The following is a 27,585-nucleotide window of genomic DNA, read 5'->3' as shown; positions in this document are numbered from 1 at the left end:
TGCATTTTGTTGCCAAATGACTACAAGTAACTGGGGGAGTATAGCTGCCTGTTCTTCATCAATTCGCATAAGATCCTTGTGTTATCTATCACCCATGTATTAAGGAATGTGATTCCGCGCCGAGTAAGCCGCGTATTTCAGTACGGTACTGAATAAGCCGCGTATATGTTTAGCGTGTGAACGCTCAAGTACGGTACTGAAATCCTCGTGTGAACCATAGATACTACTTGGGGTAGTATCTATGTGTGAACGCAGCTATTGAGGCATGTCCAAGAACTGATCGATCAAACGTCGTGTGAACGCTCTCTTCAACGACGCTCCGTGTCCAAGCGAACAATCAAGAACAATGCGAATTGAGTGTGGAAATTTACACAGCCACTCCGCACACGCTGTTCAATCTTCCACACGATGCAGATCGAGGGATTTTGCATCCGCACACGCTGTGGAACATGCTGCGCCATCATCCACGTGTGGACGATGGCGCAGCAAGTTCCACAGCGTGTGCGGCGGGCTAAAAAGCTGTGACGATGGTGCTTTGTATTTGTTTACTTTGTATTTTTTCGCGTGCCAATCTCCCTGCAGACGTTTAGCATCATGTACAGTCACGTTGCACACAACAGCAGAACATGATATATACATGTCGTGTTTATACGTATAACATATTCACGTGTGTGTATCATGTCCCCCTGAAAACTAATCTTGGCTACATAAAGTAGCTGTTAGTTTACATGGGAGTTTTGATCGTGATGTTTATAAGAACTATGAATTAAAGCCACTAAGTTATTAAATATTGTAACTCTGAATTTAAGGTTTTGTCAATTTTTACGTGTTGGTTTAAGTTTACATGCAGTATATATATATATATATATATTAACACGTGTTCACATTGCTAATTGCCATGCTCATAAAGTCACGGTTGATCAGTAACACAATGCTTTTATTTAGTACACGAAGTGTAGTCTTAACAGCAATTTACCATAAATAAATTTTACAATGTATATTCACAAGACGGCGTGATGCTGTTGCAATATGGTACTGCAGTGCATACCTGCCAGTTTATACCACCAACCCTTTTCCACACTAGTGCCTAGGTAAGCAATTGCTCTATATGCTCGCAATTCCAATTCGCTCTACGTTCACATTACAGCACCCATTTCTCTGTTCGCTTATACATGCGCGGAACTGTGTACCTTTAGTAGCGTGGTTAGTCACGCCCACACGTTACCTTCCTACTATACCTTTTTAAGTCAGGCTCACAGTTCTCAGCCATCTACTAAGCTTATCTGCTGCCGTTTTGCTTATGCTTTTGCAATAGTTGCAAATGACGTAAAAACGGTCAGCGCATTGCGATCACGTTGTTGGTGATTTCCTTCAGTCTTCGAAAATACATATAGTTTCCCCAAGTAGCCAGTTACCCATGCATCAAATCCACATCACCCTTATAATAATGACTGAAAAATTGTACTGGAAAAGTGGTTGCAGGGTGTATCGGCTTCAGAATAATCATACCTCTTGGACTTGGTCTTATTCTGAAAGTCCTGGTGAATAATAATTAATTATCGGATATTCCGCTAGATTGAAAGGTTTACATCAACATACCGTGATAAAGTGATATAGTTAATATTATTTATACAAAGGGAAAATTCACCAACATCTGACAAGATCTGCACAAGATTAACTATTGCTAAAAAAAAATTAACTTGCACGCAAAACCTGCCATTTATTATATAGCAAGCAACAAATATTCAATCATGCTCGTATAGGTAATTATACTAGATAACCACTGTATTAGCTCCAAATCGTGGGAGACCACGTAAGAAAAGCTTGTGAAGCGTTCCCCATTTTAATGTATACAAAACTCGGTATTTGCATGCAGTGCCATTTGCAAAGAACGCGGTTGCTTTGCCTTTTGCAAAAGTTTAGCATATAATATTTGGATTAACATAGCAGCTTGCAGTATGTAAGAAACATAAAATTACTGGGTCATTAAGAATAACTGGTAGCGTATAAGCTACAGACACAGACACACATGCACGCACGTGTGCACGCGCACACACGCACATGCACACGTACAAACATTAGCCAGCAGCTTTTTACACATATAGCGAATAGACAAGACTCGGTTTGCTTACAGATAACTGCTTACTAATAATATTAAAGGCAGAGACACGAATTTTCTTAATACAATCTTCTATGGAGTCGTTGCTCGAACACCAAAACCATTCACGTGATATTATCATATTAACAGGCGTATTTTTAAGTGTCACCATTCAGCTATGAGCAAGATGAATAAAATAATGCTATGAATACAAAAGGAAAAAAGAATATGAGTGAGAAAAATTTCGACACCTATTTGGACCTTATAAGAATGGACCGGGTACATGTTTGTATATGCAACGCTAGCTCAACTTTGCCCCCACGAGTGTGGGTAGTAGGAATGACTGGGGCATAGCGACAACACAGCTTGCCCGCAACATAAACACACAGCATGTTGGCTGACGAACTTCAGCACTAAATAAACTTGCACGAACTCACTCGGACTGATACAGCAGCCTCACCACAGGTGTATGTGCTACTAGATAACAAGCACACCATAAATAAACCACCATCCTTACAACCTGAGTGCCTCCTATCTCTTGGTGGGCTACTCAATGGAGAAACTTTTCTTTGTTTGTCCCTTTGTGTCAAAAGTGTCCCCAGAAACTACGGTCTATGGCTAAAATGTTTGTATGGGAGTGCATACACCACCGGCAATATCCCTCACTTCATCCTCTGCTTGTCGCAAGCCATTAGGCATGTTAGGCTTAAACCTTAAGTGACAAGTACCCTTCAGCTGCCATTAAGCCCCTACACCACATTATATCAGGAGTTGTATGTTAACTTACAACACAGGGCCTTCTTTGTTTGACTGGCACGTATGTCTAAATATTTTAGTGTTCCACCTGCCCTTTTTCGCAAATACAAGCACGAGTTACAAGTTACTCCACAGCCTCATCATGCTTAGATACACCGATGGAATTCTTTTCCAATAAAAAATCCTGCATTTTGTCAGCCAACGTGCTAAAACGGAAACATGGTAACAATTTGACATCTCAAACAAAGTAATATTGCTTAAAACCTTTATAAATTCATACTTAATGGCATCTAAATAGAGCCAGCAGTCAAATAATACACACACTGCTATTTAATTGATGAATCTCATTTAAAGGTTGCTATTGCACTACATTCTCTAATTAAATACAATTGGAAAACAAATTCACCTCAAAATACGACAGTTTATCCTCTTAAGCTGTAGCGTTACTTCATATCCTAACTGAACAACTACTGTATTTGTATTTTCCATATATACCCACTGTTTGCAACGGGAGTTATAAACAGGAAAAAACGTGCTTTGTTAAACTTTATACAATGCCCGGCACAATACTTTTCCCATTCTACTGAAATGTACAATATTCCCGTGATAGGCATTTTCGTATTAATTAGCTGAAGGATGAAGTCGCTACAAAACCCAGTAAATCATTGACAGGAATATTACAGATCAGTGAAGTCATTCGAAATTGCTCATCGAAGTATACTGTTTACCTCCCAGGAAGATACAACTTTGTGCTCTCTCTCTCTCTTTCGTTGCGTCGGGCAGGCGAGCACAGGACAGGGCACGAGAGCAAAGAATAGCAATGCAGGGGGGTGCCAGGAGTCATTCACAGTATAAACTTGCCGACTATGAGGCCTAGAATGAGGGCGGCAACCAGGTACATGATTGGTGGGATCGCGTTGCCCTGGGTGAGCTGCTGCAGCGTGCTGAACGTTCCCGTCTGCCCGGCAGGCACGGTGTGCACCTGCTCCGACCCAGAGGACGACTGCACGGCCCGCCGTAACCTCAGGTCGTCATCCTGAAACAAGAGAGCGTAGATAGTAACCGTTAGCTACAACAACACTTTAGCATTGAAGTGATAACACACTACGTTGCAGCAAATCCTACTGAATCCACAGAAATGGCTGAGGGTGAATGTTGCAGTACATATGTCCCAAGCGCCAGTGAGATATGTTATATGTTTTTCTCTCTAAACATCATTGTTGAATTGAGTGTTAAGGCTAACTCAGGTCGCCCTTACGACCTAGTCACGGACAAAATTTGAAGATCGTACGTCAAAACTCGACACGAGTTATCTTACGATCGAAAATACGGTCGCCGACTGCGATCGCAGGAATAGAAACGGTTCTATTTCTATGCGACGGTCGGCGACAAATCGTGAGTGGCAGCCAATCACCACTACGTGTCGAGTCACATGATTATCAAAAGTCACGTGGTTAACAAAATGGCAGCCTACACAGCAGTTTACAAGGAGGGAATATTGCACAAACCCTTTCTCAAATATATATTAAGTTTTCCGTATATATCACAGGCAATTTTTTTAATTCTTTTTCTGCACATGATTATAACGATTTTCAGAAAATTGAGGATAGATTTACGAAGTTACCTGATGTTTACTGGTAAGCGCCATTTTGTTGGTCATGTAACTCGTTTTATGTAGACTGGTCCCGGCGTCAAGCTTGCTCTGTTTGTGCTAAAGAACTGCTTGTGCTAGTACAAATACTGGGGCCGCAAACCTGTCTACGTTTCCTGCAGAACACTACGATCTGATCGGCGATGTATAGTGTTGCTACGCTGCTAATCGGCGATAGTCAAATCATAGGACGACCTGCATGAGCAGGGCTTTAAGGGAATATTTTATAGTATTTTCCTTTTCACAAAACTTGTTGGTTTGACAGAATCATCCTTTTCACAAAACTTGTTGGTTTGACAGAATCATAATTGTTCCAACAATTGTTCCACACAATGTAGAGGGTAAGGCTTTAATGAAAACTTTTATAGAAAGATGTGGTAAGCCCACATCCCCTGGCTAATTCGGCATTCTCTAACATTCCATGTGATCCTGTCTGCTTTTACTACTGCGGTCAGTAAAAGAGTGGTAATTTGAACTGGTCAGTGATATTACAACACAGTGGTTTATCCTTGCTAATTTGGGAAGCTGAGGGTGTAGCTTTCACTGTGACACTTACTATATCAGCTGTTACTAGTAGAATGGGATATTCAATGAGCTAGGCACTGTTGATACACTAACTGTTAGCATTACATAAAAATTACTTACAAAGTGTCACTGCTTACTGCTAAATTCTACTGCTACATTCTGTGCTAGACAAATAACTAGAAAGGGCAGTTGTCGCCAACTACATGTATCCCCCGTGATCTAGTTAAGTATGAATGAAATATCTCTGTAAGAACGTAGAAGGTAGGTAAAGTTAAATAAGTCACAAAGACAACGGTTTGTTACACAACTCATCTCCCTGAGATGTGCAAGTATGTTAAAATTGGTTGCCTTAGGGGTTTTGGTACGCGACACACCTTCTCCCTAAGATGTGTAAGTATACCAAGTTTGGTAGCGCCAGGTCAATTAGGGGCCGAGTTATAGAGTGGAAGGGAAATATGATGAAGGTCAAGGTAAAGGTCAAATAAAGATCGTAGTGACCTGGTTTTGGTACGCTGCGCACCTTCTCCCCAAGATGTGTAAGTATACCAAGTTTGGTAGCGCTGGGTCAATTAGGGGCCGAGTTATAGAGCGGAAGGGAAATATAAGCAAGGTCAAGGTAAAGGTCAAATAAAGGTCGTAGTGACCTGGTTTTGGTACGCTGCGCACCTTCTCCCAAAGATGTGTAAGTATACCAGGTTTGGTCGCGCTAGGTCAATTAGGGGCCGAGTTATAGAGCGGAAGGGAAATATGATCAAGGTCAAATAAAGGTCGTAATGACCTGGTTTGGGTAGCGCTAGGTCAATTAGGGGCCGAGTTATAGAGCGGAAGGGAAATATGATCAAGGTCAAGGTCAAATAAAGGTCGCAGTGACCTGGTTTTGGTACGCTGCGCACCTTCTCCCCAAGATGTGTAAGTATACCAAGTTTGGTAGCGCTAGGTCAATTAGGAGCCCCGAGTTATAGAGCGGAAGGGAAATATGATGAAGGTCAAGGTAAAGGTCAAATAAAGATCGTAGTGACCTGGTTTTGGTACGCTGCTCACCTTCTCCCCAAGATGTGTAAGTATACCAAGTTTGGTAGTGCTAGGGCAATTAGGGGCCGAGTTAGAGAGCGGAAGGGAAATATGATCAAGGTCAAGGTAAAGGTCAAATGAAGGCCGCAGTGAGCTGGTTTTGGTACGCTGCTCACCTTCTCCCAAAGATGTGTAAGTATACCAAGTTTGGTAGCGCTACGTCAATTAGGGGTCGAGTTATAGAGCGGAAGGGAAAGTGTCTGCGGCGGCGGCGGCTGGGGAGACATGAAACCATAGTATCCCCGCCGACTTCGTCGCGGGGGATACAATTAAGTTAAATTTTCAGTATGATAGTTAGTGGCGGCGGCTGGGGAGACATGAAACCATAGTATCCCCGCCGACTTCGTCGCGGGGGATACAATTAAGTTAAATTTTCAGTATGATAGTTAGAATTTTTTTGAGTGCAAATACCCAGCACTTCTTGCCATGCTTGGTATTATACAAAAGGTTTAATTAATTAACAACGGCCTAAGATATGTGTTTATGTGATATGTTGTGCTATTGAATAACCATAATTTCTCCAAGTAATGAAAGTGTCAATGACACTGTAGCTCACCTTGGGTGTGATAGAAGAGGGAGGGGGGATATATAAAGCAAGAGTATATTATATAGCATAGCTCCCATTATATAGCATATCTCCCATTATATACTCTTGATAATGATATATGCATAAGTTTTGATGCGAAAATAAATGTTTCAGATCTAAAAGTCTGAAATCTTGACGAGAGATGGTCCTACGCCTAAATGATCGCCATTTTGGTTTTCGATTATCACGCAAATAAAAACAATAAAATATTCCAGTCAAATTAGTGTAACGAAGAATCTAAAACACAATATTACACGTATATAGGTATGATTGTAGAGTTGTTGACCAGTTTGATGAAATAAACGTAATAGGACGTTGTAATCTCTCCCATAGGAGTAACAACTGTTTTGGGGCTAGCCTTACACATTCACATACCAAAATTTAACAAAATCGAATGAATTTAGATAGCCATTTTCATTTTTGCCAAAAAGTTGGCGTGGCTCAAAAGTAGGTCGACTGGCGTGCTCCAAAATAGGAAGCTCAAATCTCTCCCATAGGAGTAACAACTGTATTCAATTTGAAACATGTGGGTCAAACGGTTCTTGAGTTATCGTTGACCATAGGCAGACACTCTAAATGCATAGTGAAATTGCCAAAATCTACCTAATTTGCATCATTTAAAAAAAAAAATCAAAACCTGTGTGATATGTTTTGGGGCCAGTCCTCATTAATTCACATACCAGAAAAGAGCAAAACCCATTGAACCTGAACTGACTTGTGGCCATTTCTATTTTTGTCAAAAAGTGGACGTGGCTCGAATGTAGGTAAACTGGCGTGCTCCAAAATAGGACTTTCAAACCTCTCCCATACTGCCATAGGAGTAACAACTATATGCAATTTGAAACATGTGGGTCAAACGGTTCTTGAGTTATCGTTGACCGTAGCCAAATTTTGACGGACGGACGGACGTACGACACCCCATGGCAATAGCTCATCTTGACGATGTCAAGGCGAGCTAATAACCAAGACAGTAGACATACCCTCCATGTCTTGTTTTCCTTCCTCAAAGCATCTATTTCTGACAACAATCTCTTATTTTCTGCCATTGCATTCCTTAGATCCGTCTCCACGTTGTTTACCTGAAAATGAACCTATATATTACATACGATATCTGTACACGCAAAAACTTGGAAAAGCCCTGTTAAGCCTGGCAATAAATATTGCCAATAGGATGGTGAAGTGAAGGTCAAGTGTCTACAATGCGGAGTTAATAGGCTCATTACACATAAAATTACCAACACAGCCTATGTTTACAACGAAAACTGACCGCAAGTAACCTTTCATAAACCCGACTGAAAATTGTCACATAAATTCAATATAATTTATAGTCCAAGACCGTGACTTTCAGGTGCAGGCGTACAGACACACTCACACACAAACAGGCAGACGTGCAGGCATGCACACGCACAGGAGGAGACTCACCTTGGGCGAGGCTCTTGCCTCACTAAGCTTTGCCACATTCGGCTTCATCTCCTCCACACCTGGTGCAGGTGCAGGAGATGAGGACACGTCTAAATTATTCTGCGCCGAGTCAACAGGAAATATGAACACACACTTGAGTTTGCTGTCCATCAGCTGATCTGGTGACGCATCTCTCCACTGAAAGAGCAAGCAATGACCAACATGATGCATTAGAATCAGTCTTTGCCATATCACACCATCGCACAGGTATCGCCACGCATGGAGATGCTACGCACACAACTTTACAGATACAAAAGATTAAGTCGCTGCGTACAAACGCTCCATGTCGGCATGGTGAGTCACAGACGTAGGCACAGTGTAAAATATACATAATCACGTGAAAATACCATTGAAACACACTGCATTTGTGCCCAATAATCAACTGTTTACTCTATTTAATTATATACATACCACTGTCTCCAGGTCAGGATCATCCGTGGCCGCAAACACTGTCTGCACCATAAACTTGTGTTTGCTCTTCTCATTGGGATCAAATTCAAAGGGTTGCAGCATTACTGAAATGAATAAAATGAGGCATTGTGACCACTAATGTTTTACATGCAATTGATGATTAATACACTGCTAATTAATTATTAATAGTGTTCAGGGTCTGTTAAACACAGCCTTGTACGCCTAATGCTACAAACATCTAGCTCATCTGTGATGAATAAAACGCATTTTAATTCGATGTATTTTTGTCCGTTTTCATCTGATAAATTTGCTCCATGGGGATTTAAGAAATATAAAATACCTGCACCTATGTAATGCAGTAGTAAATTAAAATTCCATACAATTTAACTGGGAAATCACATGATGCATGGATATATATGCGTACACACATGCACACAACTTGTGTGTGTATATATATATATATAACCTAAGTAAATTGGACAATAGTATTTTGACAAATATTAAGTAGGGACTATAACTTGTATTACTGCGATTACCTGATATTAAAACATCAGCATTGGGAGAAATTATGCCACTGTTAGGCCGCACACAGTAGCGCTTTGGCGCGGTCGTTTTCACCTTGAAGCAAACCTTTTTTTCTGTTGGGTTGATCAGTTTTAAATTGGTTGTCACAACGTCTGTGAAGGGACCTACAAAATAACAATTAATGCACTTCAGTAATTCAGAGATGATTCGTTACGTGATGGCATGAATAACAAATCCTGTATAACTACAAATAAAACGTTTTACAGTAGAGACCAACTACCCCAGTTGGGCTGGCTACACGAGGTATTTACACAGTAATTGTGACAGTATTATACTATTATTCTTTATTGTACGTATATATATATATCAAGAGCTAATAATACCTATTATTAGCTCAATAGGTATTATTAGCTCTTGATATATATATATATACATATAACAATTAATACACGAACAGTAATTTGGAGACGATTCGAGACGTGATGGCATGAATGACAAATCCAGCCTTAAAAACTATAAATTAAACTTTTTTTTACAGTAGAGACCAACTACTCGAGTTGAGCTAACTACATGAGGTATTTATACAGTATATTATTCTTTATTGTACGTGTGTATAATAATATATGTTACCTAATATAGGCTAAGAAAAAATCATCACCATGTTATAGAAAGCGAGTTTTCATACCAAGTTAAAATGAGCCTGAGCCAGGAACATCTTTTAGGAACATAGGGCAAAATATGAATAAATTAAAGACCATACAGGTGAGGGGTCTTGATAATATTGCTGCAGATATTGTTGCTCTTGTCAGATGGTATGTATGTACAGCTAAAACTTTGTGACAATTTGCAGTCAGGGTTTTAATTTCAACTAACCAAACACAAATCAACTGAAATTACTCGATAGCCAAGCTGTTTATATACAATCTTAACGTCAATGCATTAGAACAAATAAAAAGTTATCTGTTGACATAAGGATTATAAGCTAACAATGAGAGATTGTCTGAGCAATTATACATAGGTCTAGCTACCATAACGGACTCACAACAGAAGCATATCACTTCAATGATTTAAAATGTATAAGAGGTCTTATTAACATAAATTTATTTGCATAAATTGTACCAGGCAGACCATAACATTTACTCTCATACAAGGTTATGCAATAATAAACATCCAACCAATACACAATGATATGATGATGATGGTTGGCACAATGATAGTTGGCAGCTGTTTTATGCTAATAGCTGCTATGCATAAATACTTATATATCAGCAAAAGTTATAGTAATATGATGAAACAAAAAATACAAATCTAATAGTGTTGACAATATTTTTACAATCTTTATTGCCCACTGAATATTCTTTTAATCCTATTTTTACACCTTCCTGCAACTGGAGGTAGAAAAAAACTTTGGATCAAGGAAGTACATAGTAAACATTTTATCACAAGAAATAACATTAAGTACTCAATCAGTCACCCAAATTAAAAAGTTTAACCCAACACAAACTACAAGCACTAACTATTTGCAAAACGAATCCTTATCTTGTCAGTAACGACAGCTCTGTTAGAGAAATTCGTTTTGCGAAATAGAAGATTACATGTGTGGGAATTTATGATCTGGTAAGTTGGCACATTTATTGTCACGTATCATATACAGGGCTACCACTAGCGTTCGCCACCTTCACAACATGCAATAAATAAATAACAGTGGTGATTTTACCCTAAGTGGTGACTACAATTAGCAATTGATTTAACTGCTCACAAAATTACGATTGACTAATGAAATCGGCAAATTGCAGTGTCGTGCCATAAAATATTTTCGTACACCTATTTTCTGATACCCATCACCGTTTTATGCCTTGCTTAGCATATATATATATATACGATAAAGTGAACAATGGCTATAGTTTTCCATTCCAAGGTGGTTCAAGTCTTGGCTCAAACTTTAAAACATCCAGAGGGAGCCCAGATATAAACATTACTTTGTATTTGAAATTACTTTCATAAGCATGTTTGCAATGTTGGTTAAAAATCAACTTACACAAAGTTTAGTGATTAAACATAAAGGGAAAACCAATGCATGAATTTTCTTTTAGTACCCAACAACTGTATATAGAGTAACTATGTGTTAGCTGTTATACTGTAATGATGTGACTTGACCTATTGCAAGTCACTTCCAACAGTGACAGTTTCTACATCAGGAAAGTTTCTCCTTTATGAAAAGGTGAATTACGTATTACGTAAAGCAGAAATACCTAACTACACAACCGCTTCATAATTCACATTCAACATGTTCAAGAAACTTACCTGATCAGAATGGAGTGGAGCCTTTAATTTTACAATATACTGTCACATGTGTTTTATGCTACTGTGCTAGTGTTTTATGTACTGTACTATGTCCTTTCAAAATCTTTTATCTGCTCAAAAATAGCCAACATGCATTATTATTGCTCAGAATTATAGTTGGAATTATTGGCAGCGTGATCAGTTCTGTCCCCACCAAACAAACTCATGCTACAACACACGCACGCATGCATGCATGCACACCCACACCACCTGTGTTACATGCGTTATATATATATGTGCTGTAGCGTGATCGTCGTGGGGAAAGCAGACTTGCCAGTGATATTGATCTTGATCAGTGCACATTAAAAATTAATAATATGAAAAGTCTTTCAACTCTATCTTTTAGGATAGAGGTTTCTAAACATTCTGTAATTTTAGAGCATTATAATATTGAATTTTTCATGATTAACAAACGAAACATATGTGATTTGAAAACGAATTCAAATACTGCTTCCTACTGTCACAAGTTGAAGTTGCATATAACTGAGTGAGTGAGTCAGAAGTAGGTCCAGCCCAGGCAACAACATACTACAGAAACTGCTGTCAGTCAAACCAAGGACATCGACTGCCTATTTATAGTAGTAGTAGCAGTATATATCTTTATACACTCGACTCGGCTTGTTCCTCACCGAGTGAAAGATGACGTGCCAAGTTCATTTTCCAGTCTGTAGACTGTGTTTGTGGGCAAGTCCACAGGCACTTGGAACGTCTCAATAAAAAAAAAAGGTAAACAAACACGAAATGTATTTACTACCAAAGTCTTAATGTTTCTCTACTCTATTTCACCTATAATCACCTGTAAATGCCGGTCAAATGCTCATCTGCAACACACAAGTACACCGCACGCTAGCTGCTGCACACTGACACATAAATATATATAGCAGGTAAAAAAGCATGCTGCCAAAATTCGCTCGACGCTCGCTTGATTTCACACGAATACAAGACAAATATTCAACCATTCCACTCCATCTTTGTTTCTATTTGAAGAACAGTGTTCATTTGTTATAAAAACATTCTGTCTGTGTTCGTAACCGAACTGTGTCACGCAAAATCACACAAAGCATGACGAAATTCTCGCGTTCGCTCCCGTTGCGCAGTTTATGTAAATGGCTGTCGGAATCAGGAAACACCCACCGGCGCTTTTCGTGACCTCATTTTTGCGCCGCATGTAATGTTTGAATGTCCAAAACAAATAACACTGAAGACACATTAGCTGAGTTTTACTGGTTCATGCTTTTAATGTGAGTGACCGATTTCTGTTCGATTTCCTGGACCCCAAAAGACATACACAACTCTACCAACCAAAACCAATAATGATATTCCCGCTTCCCGGTATTGCTTGAGCTTGTCCTCAGCTCTTGTGACCTGCTGCCACCTAGTGTCAAAATCAAACAATAACTGCTCAACTTAACTATAAATATTACAGATTCTATATCTACGATACTACACCGCATTATTGCAACGCTCCACTGGCGGCTTCGACGAGGCTCGTACGGGAGTTGGAAAGCAGCGTGGTAGTTTCCCAAAATGCAGTGTGCCGCCTATAGCCCTGTACTTGCAGCCTTTTACATAAACTGCGCAACGGAAGCAAACGCAAGAATTTCGTCAGGCTTTGTGTGATTTCGTGTTACACAGCTCGGTTACGAACACAGCCAGTATGTTTTTATAACAAGTGAACACTGCCCTTCAAATAGAAACAAAGATGGAGTAGCATGGTTGAATGTTTGTGTTGTACTCGTGTGAAATCAAGTGAGCGTCGAGCGAATTTTGGCAGCACGCTTTCCTACTTGCTATATATTTACAGAGTGGCTATATCGCCCGGCAGCCGGCATATATCTGACGGCTGCCGGGCACGGTCTTCGATTTCCTAAATGCCCGGCAGTTTGTAATTTTCAGTGTTATCTCAAGTAAACAAGGGTTAGGGTTAGGGTTAGGAACTGCCGGGCATTTGGGAAATCAAAGACCGTGCCCGGCTGCCAGGCATATAGCCACAGCGATATATTTATGTGTCAGTGTGCAGCAGCTAGCGTGCAGTGTACTACTATAGTAGTACACTTGTACTAAATACTATAGCTCTAGTACTATAGCCCGCGTACATTGACTGCCGCAGGGCTATAGCACATTGTCAGCTGGAAATAGCATCAACACCAGTTCCCAAAGTTCCCACGAAAAATCGCTTTACAAAACGCAAAATGATCGAGCTTTTTAACACTTATCTATCTACGTGGACATCTCACCTATCTTATTGAACATTTTACACAACTTTACACCATGTATTTATCTTTTTATTCCACAAAGTAAGCACTACTTCCAAATTCTGTTTGAAATGCTGTGTGCACGCTAGCGCTAGTACTATAGCCCGCGTACATCGACTGCCGCAGGGCTATAGAACATTGTCGGCTGGATTTTGCAGTAACACCGGGTCCCGACAGGTCTCACTCAAAATGGCTCACAAAACGGAAAATATTCGGGCTTTTTAACACTTATTTATCTACATGGACATCTCACCTATCTTTTTGAACCCTTTCCACAACTTTACACCATGTATTTATCCTTTTATTACTCAAAGTCAGCACTACTGGCATTCCCGTTTCAAATATTCTGGCGTGCGAACGCGTAATAAAAAGCCCGATCATTTTCCGTTTTGTTAGCCATTTTGAGTGGGACCTGTCGGAAACCGGTGTAGGGACAGTGATTTTCCGCGATCGCGGAAAAACGTCACGCGTTCGCACGCCAGAATATTTGAAACGGGAATGCCAGTAGTGCTGACTTTGAGTAATAAAAGGATAAATACATGGTGTAAAGTTGTGGAAAGGGTTCAAAAAGATAGGTGAGATGTCCATGTAGATAAATAAGTGTTAAAAAATCCCGATCATTTTCCGCGTTTTGTAAGCCATATTTGAGTGGGACCTGTCGGGACCCGGTGTTGCTGCAAAATCCAGCCGACAATGTTCTATAGCCCTGCGGCAGTCAATGTACGTGGGCTATAGTACTAGAGCTATGTGCACGCGTGACGTCACCCGAAATGTAGCTGCATCATAGCCTGCCACAGTGTAGCTGGCCATGTGTTTGCCCCGTGCACTCACAGCATTTCAAACGGAATTTGGAAGTAGTGCTGGCACTTTGAGGAATAAATGCATAAATACCTGGTGTAAAGTTGTGGAAAGTGTTCAAAAAGATAGGTGAGATGTCCATGTTGATAGATAAGTGTTAAAAAGCCCGATCATTTTGCGTTTTGTAAAGCGATTTTCGTGGAAACTTTGGGAACCGGTGTTGATGCCATTTCCAACTGACAATGTGCTATAGCCCTGCGCCTGCAGCAGTCAATGTACGCGGGCTATAGTACTAGAGCTATACTGTATACATACTACTAGTACTACTACTACTAGTACTAGTAGTATAGATACAATAATGTAACCCAAACCCAAGAGGATAGGGTTTGGGTTACATTATTGTATCTACTACTACTACTACTAGTAGTAGTAGTAGTACTACTTGTGTGTTGCAGATGAGCATTTGACAGGCATTTACAGGTGATTATACTTATAGGCGAAATAGAGTAGAGAAACATTAAGACTTTGGTAGTAAATACATTTCGTGTTTATTTACCATTATATTTTTTTATTGAGACGTTACAAATAGTGAAATACAATTACAAGTGCCTGTGACCGTGTCTGCGAGTCTACGTGGGCATCCTAATTTCTAGCCTTACTAACTTACCTTTAAATCTTAATTCTGTTGACGGCTCTAGAACAATAACTTGGTCTTGTTTTCCAGACATTATGATTTAATTAAGTCTTATGAACGACGACTATGTAACAATTTTGACGAAAAACACTTTAAAATACAAAGTTGAAAACACACACAAGATGATATGGCGAGGTAAAGTCCTACCGAAATTGAGGCTGGTTGGCTAGTGTAAAAATCAAGATCGGATTATGCCATGCCTACATATGTAGTATTTTAAAATTAGTATAAAATTAAAATATTTGAGTTAATATATCATTTAAAGTAATAGTACAATAAGATTATTAAAAACAATAAGCTATATTTTCATTATGTCAATAACAAATGTTGATGTCCTTCCTAAGTTCCTTCCATGTTCTATAGAAAACCAGACACCTCCAAGATACACAACAAGATACAGCGTGCGAAGTTCGAACACGGTAACGTGCGTAAACACAGACATTAAATAAACAAGTATGAAGTAACTGTCAAATATATTATTTAATAATTTGTTAAGTGATCCGCAAACACATGTCAGGGATTTTGGAGGTTAGTGGCCGCAATGCTGGGCGCAGGAAAGTGGGCTTGCGCCTGTACCGTAGTATTTGGACGCTCGCCCGAAACTGGACATTCCTAAGTGCGCATGCGCGCATGCTCTTTTGTTTTTCTCTTGTTTTCTTTTTGTTTGAATATTGTTTTGCAGGGCTGTAGGAAATAGGGAATCAGTTGATCACTTGATGATACACAGAAATCTGTGCATCACTTCGTGATACCTAAGCCAAGGTGCCTAAAGTGGATTTGCACCGGAAATAGTAGCCATGCTCTTTTGTTTTCTTTTTGTTTCGCTTTGTAACCTGACACACATAACACAGTCTTACTAACTTACTACATTGCAAATTGTTTCAATCAAACGTTTCTATGAGTGACCGGGTTGGCCGCCATGTTTGTTTATTGCGACCGTTTTCAATGGGCGAGATGTGCAGATGACTACTGTGCATGCTGCGCATGCGCCCTTGCAAAACAAGACTCAAGAGGTGCCTGCGTGCATGCGCACTTGGGAGCGTCCAGTTTCGGGCGAGCGTCCAAATACTACGTCTACGGTACACGCCCACATCAGCACATGTCTGCTCCACTGCTGCGCTGGCAGCGAGTCAGCCCTACACTCACACTCACAGTCACAGGCACTTGGAGCGTTCCAATAAAATATAATGCTAAATAAATACGAAATCTATTTACTACCGAAGTCTTAATGTTTCTCTACTCTCTTTCACCTGTTATTGCCGTCCAAATGCTCATCTGCAAGTTGCAACACACGCTGGCTGCCGCACGCTAGCTGCTGCACACTGACACATAAATATAAAGACTATATTTATGTGTCAGTGTGCAGCAGCTAGCATGCGGCAGCCAGCGTGTGTTGCAGATGAGCATTTGGACAGCATTTAGAGGAAACTGTCGGCAATAATAGGTGAAAGAGAGTAGAGAAACATTAAGACTTTTGGTAGTAAATAGATTTCGTATTTATTTAGCATTGTATTTTTAGGCCGTCGGCTACGCGACCGGTTTCGGACGGGCAGCCGCCTAGGCTACGTGTCCGAGACATCAGGTCGAATTAACCGACAGGCACCGCGCAATATGCCGGCGGTGCCCCTACAATTGCCGTTACTGCCGCCTGAAAATCCAACGCGACCGCGCCAGTGACCCCGCCCTGCCCTTTCTGTAATTGCCGTCGGTGCCAATCTGCTACTGGCTAGACTTGGATTGCGGCCCCGCACTGTTTGTCGCAGAGCGTGCTACAATTCTCTAGCAGAGCGGAGCGCCGATATACCGTTCTACGGCGTTTAAAAACAATATACGTGGTATTGCTGCAACCGCTGCAGGTAGACGATCCGATAAATTAGTTGCACCCGTGGTATGCCCGTGGTAGCGAACACGAATTTTAAAATGCTGCACGCCCTGACTCGGCCGGCGTGCGATTTAAAGCGCGCGGAAACGACACTCGCGCAAGAATATGGCCATGTTGATCTTTTACGGTGTGTAGCTTGCTTGCTAAGTTGCAGTAAATTCTTAGAGAAATTTTAGTAGAATTCATACAGATGACACAAAGCTTTCCATAACCAATGGCCTTGGTGCCTTCTCAAATTGTGAGAGTTGCCTTGATCGCCTTTTAACAATTGCCTCGGTGCCATCCATTTTAGAGAAATTCAAGGCAATTTTTCACATCCCCAAAAATTGCCTTGCCGCCTGTCTGTCGCTTTAATTCGAGGCCTGCCAGACATCCATCTCACACAGTGATCTTGCGACACGTACACGCATAATTGCGCAACGGTACGCTCTGCTGATTGCCGAGTGTGTGTGTGTGCATGAAAGAGAGAGAGAGGGAATGTGTATGTGTGTGTATGCGTGAGCGAGAGAGAGCTAGATGAGTGTATGTGTGTGTGTGCACGTGTGTGTGTGTGTGCGTGCGTGCGTGCGTGCGTGTGTGCGTGCGTGCGTGTGTTCGTGCGTGCGTGTGTGTGCACGTGTGTGTGTGCACGTGTGTTTGTGCACGTGTGTGTGTGTGTGAGAGAGAGAGAGAGAGAGAGAGCTAGAGGTGTGTGTGAGAGAGATAGAGCTGTGCTTGTGTGTGTGAAAGAGAGAGAGAGAGCGAGAGAGGACGGATGAAAGGATAGACGGCAGCAGTGCATAATATATTGTATATTTTTGACAATCAGCAGAGCATCCCCGTTGCGCAATCATGCGTGTACGCGAGGCGCGCGATCACTGTAAGTGGATGTCCGGATGCGTTGCCTGGAGGCTAGGCGACCGGTTCCGGACGCGTAGCCATTGCGTATATTTAGCTCACCTTGACATCGTCAAGCTGAGCTATTGCCATGGGTCGTCGTACGTCCGTCCGTCCGTCCGTCAACATTTCGCTTCGGTCAACGATAACTCAGGAACTGTTTTACCCACATGTTTGAAATTGGGTATAGTTGTTAACGCTATGCTCCCATATGGAACGTCCTATTTTGGAGCATGCCAGTCGACGTACTTTCGAGCCACGGCAATTTTTTGGCAAAAATGGGAATTGCCATTAATCAGTTCAGGTTCAACGGATTTTGCTCATTTTTGGTATGTGAATGAATAAGGGCTAGGGGTTTTGATATTTAAAAAAAAAATTATGCAAATTAAGTAGGTTTATGCAATTTATGCAAAAAACGCAGATAACAAACAGTCTGTGGTGTCACACTCGTCTGGTTCGTTTTACAAGATTTCACTGACAATATCTTTAATGCAAAATTGGTATTTCCTCTCCACCCTGCCGATAAAACGTCTATATTGGAGTAAAGTTTTACAAAACATGTCGGAACACAGCATAACCTATTTATTTCGAACGCCATCGCTACAAAGCGGGTATAGCGCCATCTACTGTCACAAATTGTGATTCATTTTGGTTTATAAATTATTATTGCGATATACAGATGGCAACCGTGTGCTACCGCCTAGAAAAACTCATACGAAGTAAACACTTCCATGCCATAAATTTACCTTTGACAAAAGTTGTGTTATGGGCAGGTAAACACCATTGTCACGTGGTACATAGCAGCTACGTGGAATAAGCGTATCCTCTCAATCTTACACGTTACACATCGGGAGCTCCGCTTTTAGGCAGTGCATAAATCTGAATATTATAAAAACGTTATTTGTGGTGAGCTACAGTGTCATTGACACTTTCATTTATTGAAACGCTCCAAGTGCCTGTGCCTACACTCACTACATTAGTACATACCACGCTCCCGAATCACGATACAGCGTACATGCGTGATGCAGACACGCACGCGCACGGACACTTATACTACGCAGTAGTCTGGGCGTGGTGTGGGAAGATGGCGGGGGGGCTTGATTTTGCTGTCAGTGATCTGCTCTACAATGAAAATTTGTGTAGTTTTTGTACACTATTTCTAATACTATTACTGTATTATAATTTATACCTGTCAACTGTTTCCTGAAAGTTTATTTATAACTTGCTTATATATCACTCTAGTGATATATACTACCAAGGCAAGGGTTAATAATATTATTAATAATAATAACAGTCACTATCATGTGACTATGTATTTTATGTAATCAATCATGTCACTGGTCCAGATTAGCAATGCTAATCAATAAATTGATTTGCTTGTACATTGATTTGCTATAAATCGATCTGCAATTACGTTACCAGTTACATTACCAATACCAGTCACCTGTTACGTTACTAGGGGTGTTTAGTAGCGAGGCGATAGATGTTACTGGATATTAGAGGTGTAACGATACACTAGGGTCACGATACGATATGTATCGCGATGCAAAGACAGAATGAATGAATCGCCTACCTTATACCAGGATTAGCACTTTTGCATTATAGTAGATTGCAGTGTTACCACGAGCACCAACACATTAACCAATTATGCTATGCTATATATAGAGTTGGTTAAGGGAACCAAAGCATTGCAGTTGAGGAGGCCCTATGCTCGATGGGAGCCAAATGGGGAAAAAAGTCATTTTATATAACAGTTACGGCAATACACCCTTGTGTGTCTCTGGTTCGGGAGTTGTATGGATTAGTCGTAGCTGTAGCAGTAGCGTATAAATAATATTCAAGTTAACTAAAATAATTTTATTAGCTACACTCGCATTATCCTTTGGGATTACAATAAATGCACACCTCCCCATGTACCTAAATTGTTCTTACATGTAGTTCATTCATCTGAATTTATCACTCTTATTCTTAGGCTCCATAGGTCAAACGTACCCAGTAAAATTTAAAGTGGATGTCATGCCGAATTCAACACATTTGAAATGTATACAATTGGCAGAAACTAGTTAATTAAAACTAATATATTGTTTACTAGTAAAACATAATCTGTAGTAGTGTTAAGGTGGCAGAACCAGAAGCTGGTATAAAAGTATAATAATTGTAATGCTGTAACATTAATTTGTTTTCGTTTGTTTCACTAGGTTCACAAAAGATATAAATAGTACTAATTTAGGACCTATTCGATCGGATGGATGGAACAGGGAACAATAGTACTAACAATCTTGCCGATGATAAACACTTGTACTGGATAACAGAAGCCATGAAGCTAGTAATTATACTTTAAAATCTTTGAAGTTGTAGTGTTAAGTTTAAAATGTATTTATTAAATCCAGAATCTTACACTCAGAATTGTGCTGTGGTGGCAACTGTAGACATTCACAGCCAAGTCTGTGTTAGCAGATACCTGTATAGGACAGTCGCCGATCTATAAAGGACACAAGTTTGTGTTTTTCCATTGAGTGACCCTAATATAAGGATTTTACTGTATATTAAAAATCACATGTATGTTGCTGTGAGTCGTTCTCATGGTTGGCGTTAGTGTTGTGGCTAAGAGCATTAAGCAAGCTATATTTGTTTATTTTAATTGGGATGTGGGCAACAGATAAGTTTCTGATTGTCAGGTTCTTGGTTCATGAAGGCATTTAAAATATGTTTATATATTCGATTTCGATTTAGGCCAAGGATGCCCTAGAACAGGGAGAGGTGCCTGTAGGGTGCATGTTTGTGTACAGAGGCAAAGTTCTTGGAACGGGTGGAAATGAAGTTAACAAGACTAAAAATGCAAGTAAATTATTATCAAGCAATTCTCACATGGATAATTGCAATTGGTTTATAGTACTCACTGTAAAGGTTATTCTAAATCATTCCAAAAAATGCTTGACTGCTAACAATTGACTGCTGAAATAGGTTGCATTATTTATATGTTTGTAACTTGGACATATGTTCTTTATGCACGTCATAGGTTTCATCGTAGTGTATTGTAACCTGCTCCTATTTCCCTATTTTCCCTGCTTTTTTAGGCAACCAGACATGCGGAAATGATTGGGATGGATCAGGTCTTGAAATGGTGTCGGGTTCAAGGACTGGACCAAGCATGTGTATTTAGAGAAACTGTGCTATATGTTACAGTAGAACCATGCATAATGTGTGCCGGTGCTCTTCGGCTTATCCGTATCCTCTGTAGAAACCTTTTTTGTGTAGTATATGATATATATCGTAGAAGTAGCTCTATAGCAATTTTGTCGGTTTATGCTTACAGGAGGATGCGATTTATATCCATCATTTAAAGTCTACCTGGGTAACGGTTTATCACCATCTTATCGATTGATTAACCTCGTACTATTTGAACATCTTAATTATCATTTTACCTGGCACCTCACCTTCCTCATACTGCCTTAATTCAGTCACATTCTTCCAAATTTAACTTATTACAATTATTTTCAACTTGACATTATTCTGGGTTATGCCTTTATGAGCATCACTATTTCTTTGTTGTCCCATCATGATTTTGCTATCCCTTATTGTAAAAGACTATAATTAAAAATTCGTTGTATTCACATTTAGTTATATATCAGAGATGTAAGGTTTCCGATTTTTGACGGAATTCTGATATTCTGATATTTTCAATAAAGATTCTGATTCTGTGAGATGGCCTGAAATTGCACATTGAAAATTCCAGAGTCTCTATGCATCTCTGCAAGGACATGCCAGGTCGCCTTTGGGGTGCCATTCGCCCCCCATTCAGTGGCCTACGGCCACTGTTGTCGGAGTGTCTGACTATGTTCCTATTTTTTGGACAAATACCACTTACATCTCTGATATATCTATATATATAAAGTTGTTCAGCCGAATTTGTGTGTTCACGCATAACTAGAGAACTCCGCAGCCTAGAGGAAAACTAAAGATATTTTCAGAATCAGCACGTCTGGGAGGTAGTTCTGGCTGAAACAAAAATTTAAAAAAGTTAAAAAGTGAAACATTCATAAAAAATTCTATTGATCAATAGATGGCGGTCACGTACGTACACACAGCATCACATCTGAATCCATGGTGTATAAACGTGATGGCGCGATGGGCTTATCAGTACAACATCCATCTGCTACACCTGGAATCCGGGTTCGAGTCCCAGCTGGGGAACTATTTTCCCTTTTTAGCTCATCTGACGAAGTCAGATGTAGCTTGTAGAATCGCACGATCGTCCGTCCGTCCGTCCGTGCGTCCGTCCGTGCGTCAACAGTTGGGCACAAATCTTAACCGCTTGACGTACGGTCACGATATTCGGGACGTCGGGGGGTTCGTGAAAAGGACTCGGTATGACCAATTTGGGGGTCAAGGGTCAAAGGTCAAGATGTGTAAACGGAGGGGGAATATTTCCCCCTTAACTTAAGGTATAGGAGGAAATACGGAATGGCGGCACAAATCTAAACGGCTTGACCTATGCTCATATTCGGTGTATAGTGTGATGGGCAGGAAACCCATCACCAGTGCGAAATTGGAGGTCACAGGTCTAATGGCAGTGGGGGAAAGGTAAGATTTTAGACATTTTCTGAGGACATGGTCTGACCGAGCGATTGAAAAACTTTTTTGTTTCAGCGGTGACCTAGCATTTTTATGGCTTTATTGAAAGGACCATGAAATGTACCTTCTGCTGACATGTGAAGAGTAAGTGTCGGATAACCTTTTGACCCTCAAGATGAGGGTTAAACATGGATTTGTTTACTGTCTGTTAGAAAGAATTTGACTGCCGGGTTTGCTAGTAGAATCTATACATGCCTGGATGTATGAGGCTACAATGTCACAGTGAAATTTCAAAAGCTAAATTTGGTTGAAGAAGGTTTAATCGTATCGTATATTTTCGCTCTTTAAATCGTATAATTTCTATGGCATTCTGTACTGTCAGTGTGTTACATGTAACTTATGCCACTGCCAGTGCATGTGGTGGTGATAGTACTGTGTAGTTTTTGCCTGTGTTAAGTAGTTACAGGTGGCAGCTCTCTATTTCTGCCTGTAGGCTTGCGTAGGTAAATGGATGAGTGCTTACCTATTCTGTCTTGCAAATAGTTGTTGCTACTACGTACGATGGAAGCTTCCATCTTTAATCTTGAGACGCTTAAACGTACGTGCCATCTTGTGGCAACTTTCATAACGATCCCAACGAACATTCCTTTGAGAAGGTTCCTGATACCATCAATGTGCCTTCCACTGTTTCGGCGCGTATGTGAACACGTTTGGGACCAGCAGGGTTTACTAGAATCCCACCACTCCACCACAGAGTCACCGCAGTAGACGTTAGATGAGCGCTGTCGCTCCGCGGCACTTGTTTAACGATGTACTGCTTTCCTAAAATCAACTTTCCTTGACTATACATTATTAGACATTCCACTCATTGTTTATGGCTGCAGAAATGAAAGGTTCGGTGGCTGTGGCTCAGTCTTACATGTTGACTCTGACAGCATTCCATCTTATGGTGCATCTCTCAAAGTATGTTCCTCAATATTCACTTACTACAGATAGGTTAATCGTTGTGCTTACGTTTTAGATAGGGTGCTTTTTAACACACTTGTTTGATTAGTTGTTGTTCTTGTGTAATTAATACTATATTAATCTGCAGTGCATCAGGGGCCTTCTTGCTGATGATGCTGTTGAACTGTTACGCCAATTTTACAAGGGGCAAAACCCCAATGGTATGAAACTGTTTATATCTGTTATATTAGATTAAAAACTTACAAATCACCTTTGTTGCTGTCAAAACTATTTGACAGATCCATGTCTCACTTTACTAGCTTGTTGTGCTGCAATTGAACTACGGAATTCTACATCTGACCTTTTAATTTTTCTAAGTGATATATATAGCTTTAATTAATTTCTTGCTCGTTCTTATATATATTGTCTTTTTGTATAAATTTTCAGCACCTAATCCAAAGTTGAAATCTGGCAGTCAAATTGGAAACAGTGTTGGAAATCCAGTGATGAACTTGGATGAAGATTAGAAATTCCAGGATTATATATTTCAGGTATAACAATGACAGATTGTGCAAAGGGAAAAGCGCAGGATTGCTTTATTTGTAAATGTATTGTTGATAAAATATTTCGGTGGTCAACCGTAAGACTCATTCATGTGAGCATTAGTAGCATTAGGAGCAGAGTAGCATTCATGTGTTTATGTATCACCACCTTTAATTGTAACTTTTTAACAATTATTTTATATGTTGTGCGTAAACTGATTTGATAAATGTCATGATGATGAATGGCTTAATTGTACGGCAGTGTTGAAAATGAAATTGAAAGGCCACAGCTCCATAGTGAAATCTCGAAAAATCCAGTCTATTGAACAATATTTAATTAAATCCTAATGTGTAAGATCCTTAAGTCACGTGCCTTCAGTGACATACATTCTATATATTCCTGCAAATTTTCTTTGTCTACTATATCCAGAATATTGGCGAGTGTGTAAAGTAAAATGGTACGCTTTCGTATACAGGAGACATTTTTTGGTTATAGATATCTATTATATGTACACTCTTGGGGTTAGTAGAAGAAGAAGCAGCGGTAGTAGTGGTGGCAGCTTCATGTGATGTCAGTACTGGCAGTTAAATGGTGGCAGTAGTGTGGTATCGTACGTAGTTGTTTTTGTAGCAGTAATAGCAGCTGCAGCAGCATCCGTGTAATGCACTGGCATTGGCGTCTGCAGCAGCAGCAACAATAGCAGTAGTAGCCACAACAAAGCGAAGCACAGCTCTTTACACGAGCGTTTATGCTCTTGGCTCTCAACTCTGTAATATTAGTTGGTGGCATATTGTAGTTCTAGGTTATAGCGTGGTACAGCAATTACATGATGACGGGTGGTATGGTCAGTTTAAACTAAATCAGTTTGCGAATAATAAATTTTCTTACAGAGCCTATGTTTTTTACAAGCATAGTTTGTGATGTTAATTTTTTTTAGATTGCTAGTTAAAATATATAGCCTTTATAGGAAATTGTTCTGTAAATTGTAAACATTTTTACCCGCTAGATGGCAGTAAGTGCAGAGTCGTCTGATATTCTGACAATCAGATAGTTTTGTTGAGATTAGTTGTATTTATATCTCGGACAGAATCTATTCCATCTTTGCTGAGAAAAATTATAATATCGCGTGCGTACGTAAAATGGTATGTAGGTTACATATTCTATATTATAAAAATACAGTTTTAATAATAATAATTAATATGGTAGAAAGTATCATATGACATATGAAAAAACCAAGCGTACTGAGTCAGTGAGTAAGTCACTGAGTGAGTGTTGTAAATCAACGACAACATTGTTATTGTTGCGTAATAATATTGATTGAGAGTCATTTTACTAGTAGTAGTTGTTTTAGGCCGTGCAGGACGTGCGGCCTAATGACGAAACGCACTCAAAACGTTTTTGGAGTGTGGAATGTGCTAGTTAACAGTTTAATATTGCATTCACATCCTACACGCAACACTGCCAACAATCAACATGAACATACCTGACCTGTAACTGACGCTCATACTATTACTGGGGTCTATGTCCCCCAGGGTACTAATACTACTATCGGAGGGTACCCTGGGTACGGTTCGATATATCGGAACGTACCCTGGTAACTATCTGATATAGTTAGGGTTAGGGAGTAGGCGTCTCCCTAGACTCGTTAGTGTAGTAGGCGAGGTACGGTCCGGCATATGATTATGAGATAGTACCAGGGTACGTTCCGATATATCAAACCGTACCCTGGGGGACATAGACCCTCTCAGCGTTACTGACACTCACACAGTGTGTGAGACACCCATCATAAAAGAATGAAATTATACATATAATTGTAATGATGCAGTTAAAATTTAAATACCATTGTTTTTAATGTTAAATGACTATACTTTTGTATTTCATTTTAAGTTTTAACTCAGGATTTAGTTCATTCAGAGATTCTGTTGCGATTATGGCAGTGTGCAATTTTATGTTAATGTTAACCAAATTTACATGATTATAAGTATTTTTATATTTACGAGACCCGTGTTATTTTTCTTTTTAAGACTGCTGCAAAAATTACTCCACTTAAAAGTGCTACAAGTATTAACGAGGAGATAGAAGAGGCAAAAGTGTCAACTATAGTGCCGTTTGTTTTGGCCATCTTGGGCACTCTTTTTTTGCCACCTATTGGATTGTTGGCCTTGCATAGGGCATATATGGTAGGCAACTATTCTATAACATAATGTGGTCGATTTGTTAAGTAGTACAAGCTTCTGCAAAAATGCATGGTTTTAATTATGATAGATTAGTAATTAGTAGAAATTGATTATTCAACATACTGTTACTGTAACGTTACCCTTGCTTTTTTATATTTAAGGCATTGAAGGCAAAGGACCAGGGTGAAATAGAAATAGCACAGGACTATGTGAAAAAGTCAACTGACTTGGGACTGTTTGCATTCATTGTTGGAATAGGCATTGTTGTGTGCTTCATCATACTAGCAGTAAGCACCTTCAATGAACAGAACCCTGTTGTGGCACCATAATTTCCTTATAATGCTACAAAATAGGCTGGTTTCTCCAAGAATAGACTGGCTTCCATAAGAACAATCTCTGAAATTTGTCAGCCATTTTAGGGATGAAAGTGATATTGAGCCATCAAAATGGTCAAACGGTAACCGTTTACTCCCCATGTAATCTATGTGTGGTATGATTCATATTTGCTGACTGTAGACGTGTACCATTATACATGTGGTAATTTTATAATGCTTACCATTATTACCAATGAAGAAACTGTAACTCATACATATACAGTGGTTTTAGTAAATATTGTTTTGAAAGACTGATAAGTAAAAGTATCAGGATAGATGAGGCCTGAAAAGCTTCATGTCAACGTTATAACATGGCCATATAACACCAAACTAGAACATCTGCCTCATTGTGTTATTTATAACTATAATCTTACAGCCAATTTAGTATTAGTTCGTCCAAATTCACTCCTTGTTACTGATGCTGGGCCATATGCTTGCTCTGCTGGTCACTTGTATTAGAACATACAGGATGTTTCTTTGCTAAACCATAGATATACACAACACAGTCACAGTCACAGTCTGTAAACCAAATTCTAGATGGGCTGCTGATAAACAATGGTTTGTAAGATAAATGTTCTTGAAATTTTAAAACTAATATGAATTTGGCAGCAAGGTTATATATACTTCTAAATGACAGGTGGTAGTTATTCCAGCTTTGGCCAACAGTGCAGATTACATAACCATATTCTACACTGAAGCAGCTACAAGCTACAGGACAAATACACGGCGTACAAGCCAAAGTATGGGGCTAAATTTTCATGAACTCGCTGCATATACCTTCGTACAGTTTATGCAAAAGTATATAATATTATATATATATAATATATCTTATAAGTTGTTTCATGAAATTAATGTATTATTGAAAATGTATGTATAGTGACTAGTATACTTGTTGGCTGATGCTTATTGTTAATGTACGAGATGTATACGACTTTACAGTTTATGACAAAAATATTTTTGCAACATTGCTTGTTAAAAAATTTCTCAATATGTTTAAAAAAGTTTACAATATGTAGTTTGTAGACTGTTTTTGTATAAG

At 39.7% G+C, this 27,585-nt stretch overlaps 2 protein-coding genes across 13 annotated transcripts; one reads left to right on the top strand and one right to left on the bottom strand.

Moving 5' to 3' along the window:
• Positions 1–916: 916 nt before the first annotated feature.
• LOC106812004 (vesicle-associated membrane protein-associated protein A-like) lies at positions 917–15,350 on the bottom strand. Of its 2 annotated transcripts, none has more exons than XM_014815750.1 (6): positions 15,148–15,350; positions 9,096–9,248; positions 8,560–8,663; positions 8,110–8,286; positions 7,668–7,778; positions 917–3,890 (listed from the first exon to the last, which is right to left on the bottom strand). In XM_014815750.1, the coding sequence occupies exons 1-6, from the start codon at positions 15,206–15,208 to the stop codon at positions 3,699–3,701; spliced, it is 798 nt and encodes a 265-aa protein (XP_014671236.1). In that variant the 5' UTR covers positions 15,209–15,350; the 3' UTR covers positions 917–3,698. The 2 variants fall into 2 exon arrangements, with proteins under 2 accessions (XP_014671236.1, XP_014671237.1); XM_014815751.1 differs by having other exon boundaries at positions 7,668–7,766; positions 15,148–15,346.
• LOC106812005 (tRNA-specific adenosine deaminase 2-like) lies at positions 14,519–27,529 on the top strand. 11 transcript variants are annotated; one of them, XR_001394244.1, is made up of 9 exons: positions 14,519–14,609; positions 20,131–20,258; positions 20,666–20,770; positions 21,010–21,160; positions 23,364–23,470; positions 23,601–23,673; positions 23,900–24,003; positions 26,020–26,175; positions 26,334–27,529. XR_001394244.1 is itself a non-coding variant. In XM_014815754.1 (7 exons), exons 1-6 carry the CDS (start codon positions 15,486–15,488, stop codon positions 23,977–23,979), a joined length of 624 nt encoding a protein of 207 aa, XP_014671240.1. In that variant the 5' UTR covers positions 15,460–15,485; the 3' UTR covers positions 23,980–24,003; positions 26,334–27,529. The 11 variants fall into 11 exon arrangements, 2 of the variants coding, with proteins under 2 accessions (XP_014671240.1, XP_014671239.1); XR_001394242.1 differs by lacking the exon at positions 14,519–14,609 and adding an exon at positions 15,545–15,598; XR_001394243.1 differs by lacking the exon at positions 14,519–14,609 and adding an exon at positions 15,546–15,593.
• The last annotated feature ends 56 nt before the right edge of the window (positions 27,530–27,585 follow it).

This window comes from Priapulus caudatus, unplaced genomic scaffold (assembly GCF_000485595.1).
Source record: "Priapulus caudatus unplaced genomic scaffold, Priapulus_caudatus-5.0.1 Scaffold599, whole genome shotgun sequence".
Taxonomy (NCBI): Eukaryota; Metazoa; Priapulida; class Priapulimorpha; order Priapulimorphida; family Priapulidae; genus Priapulus; species Priapulus caudatus.
The sequence above is the reverse complement of the archived record's forward strand: the minus strand, read 5'-3'. Positions and strand labels throughout refer to the sequence as shown.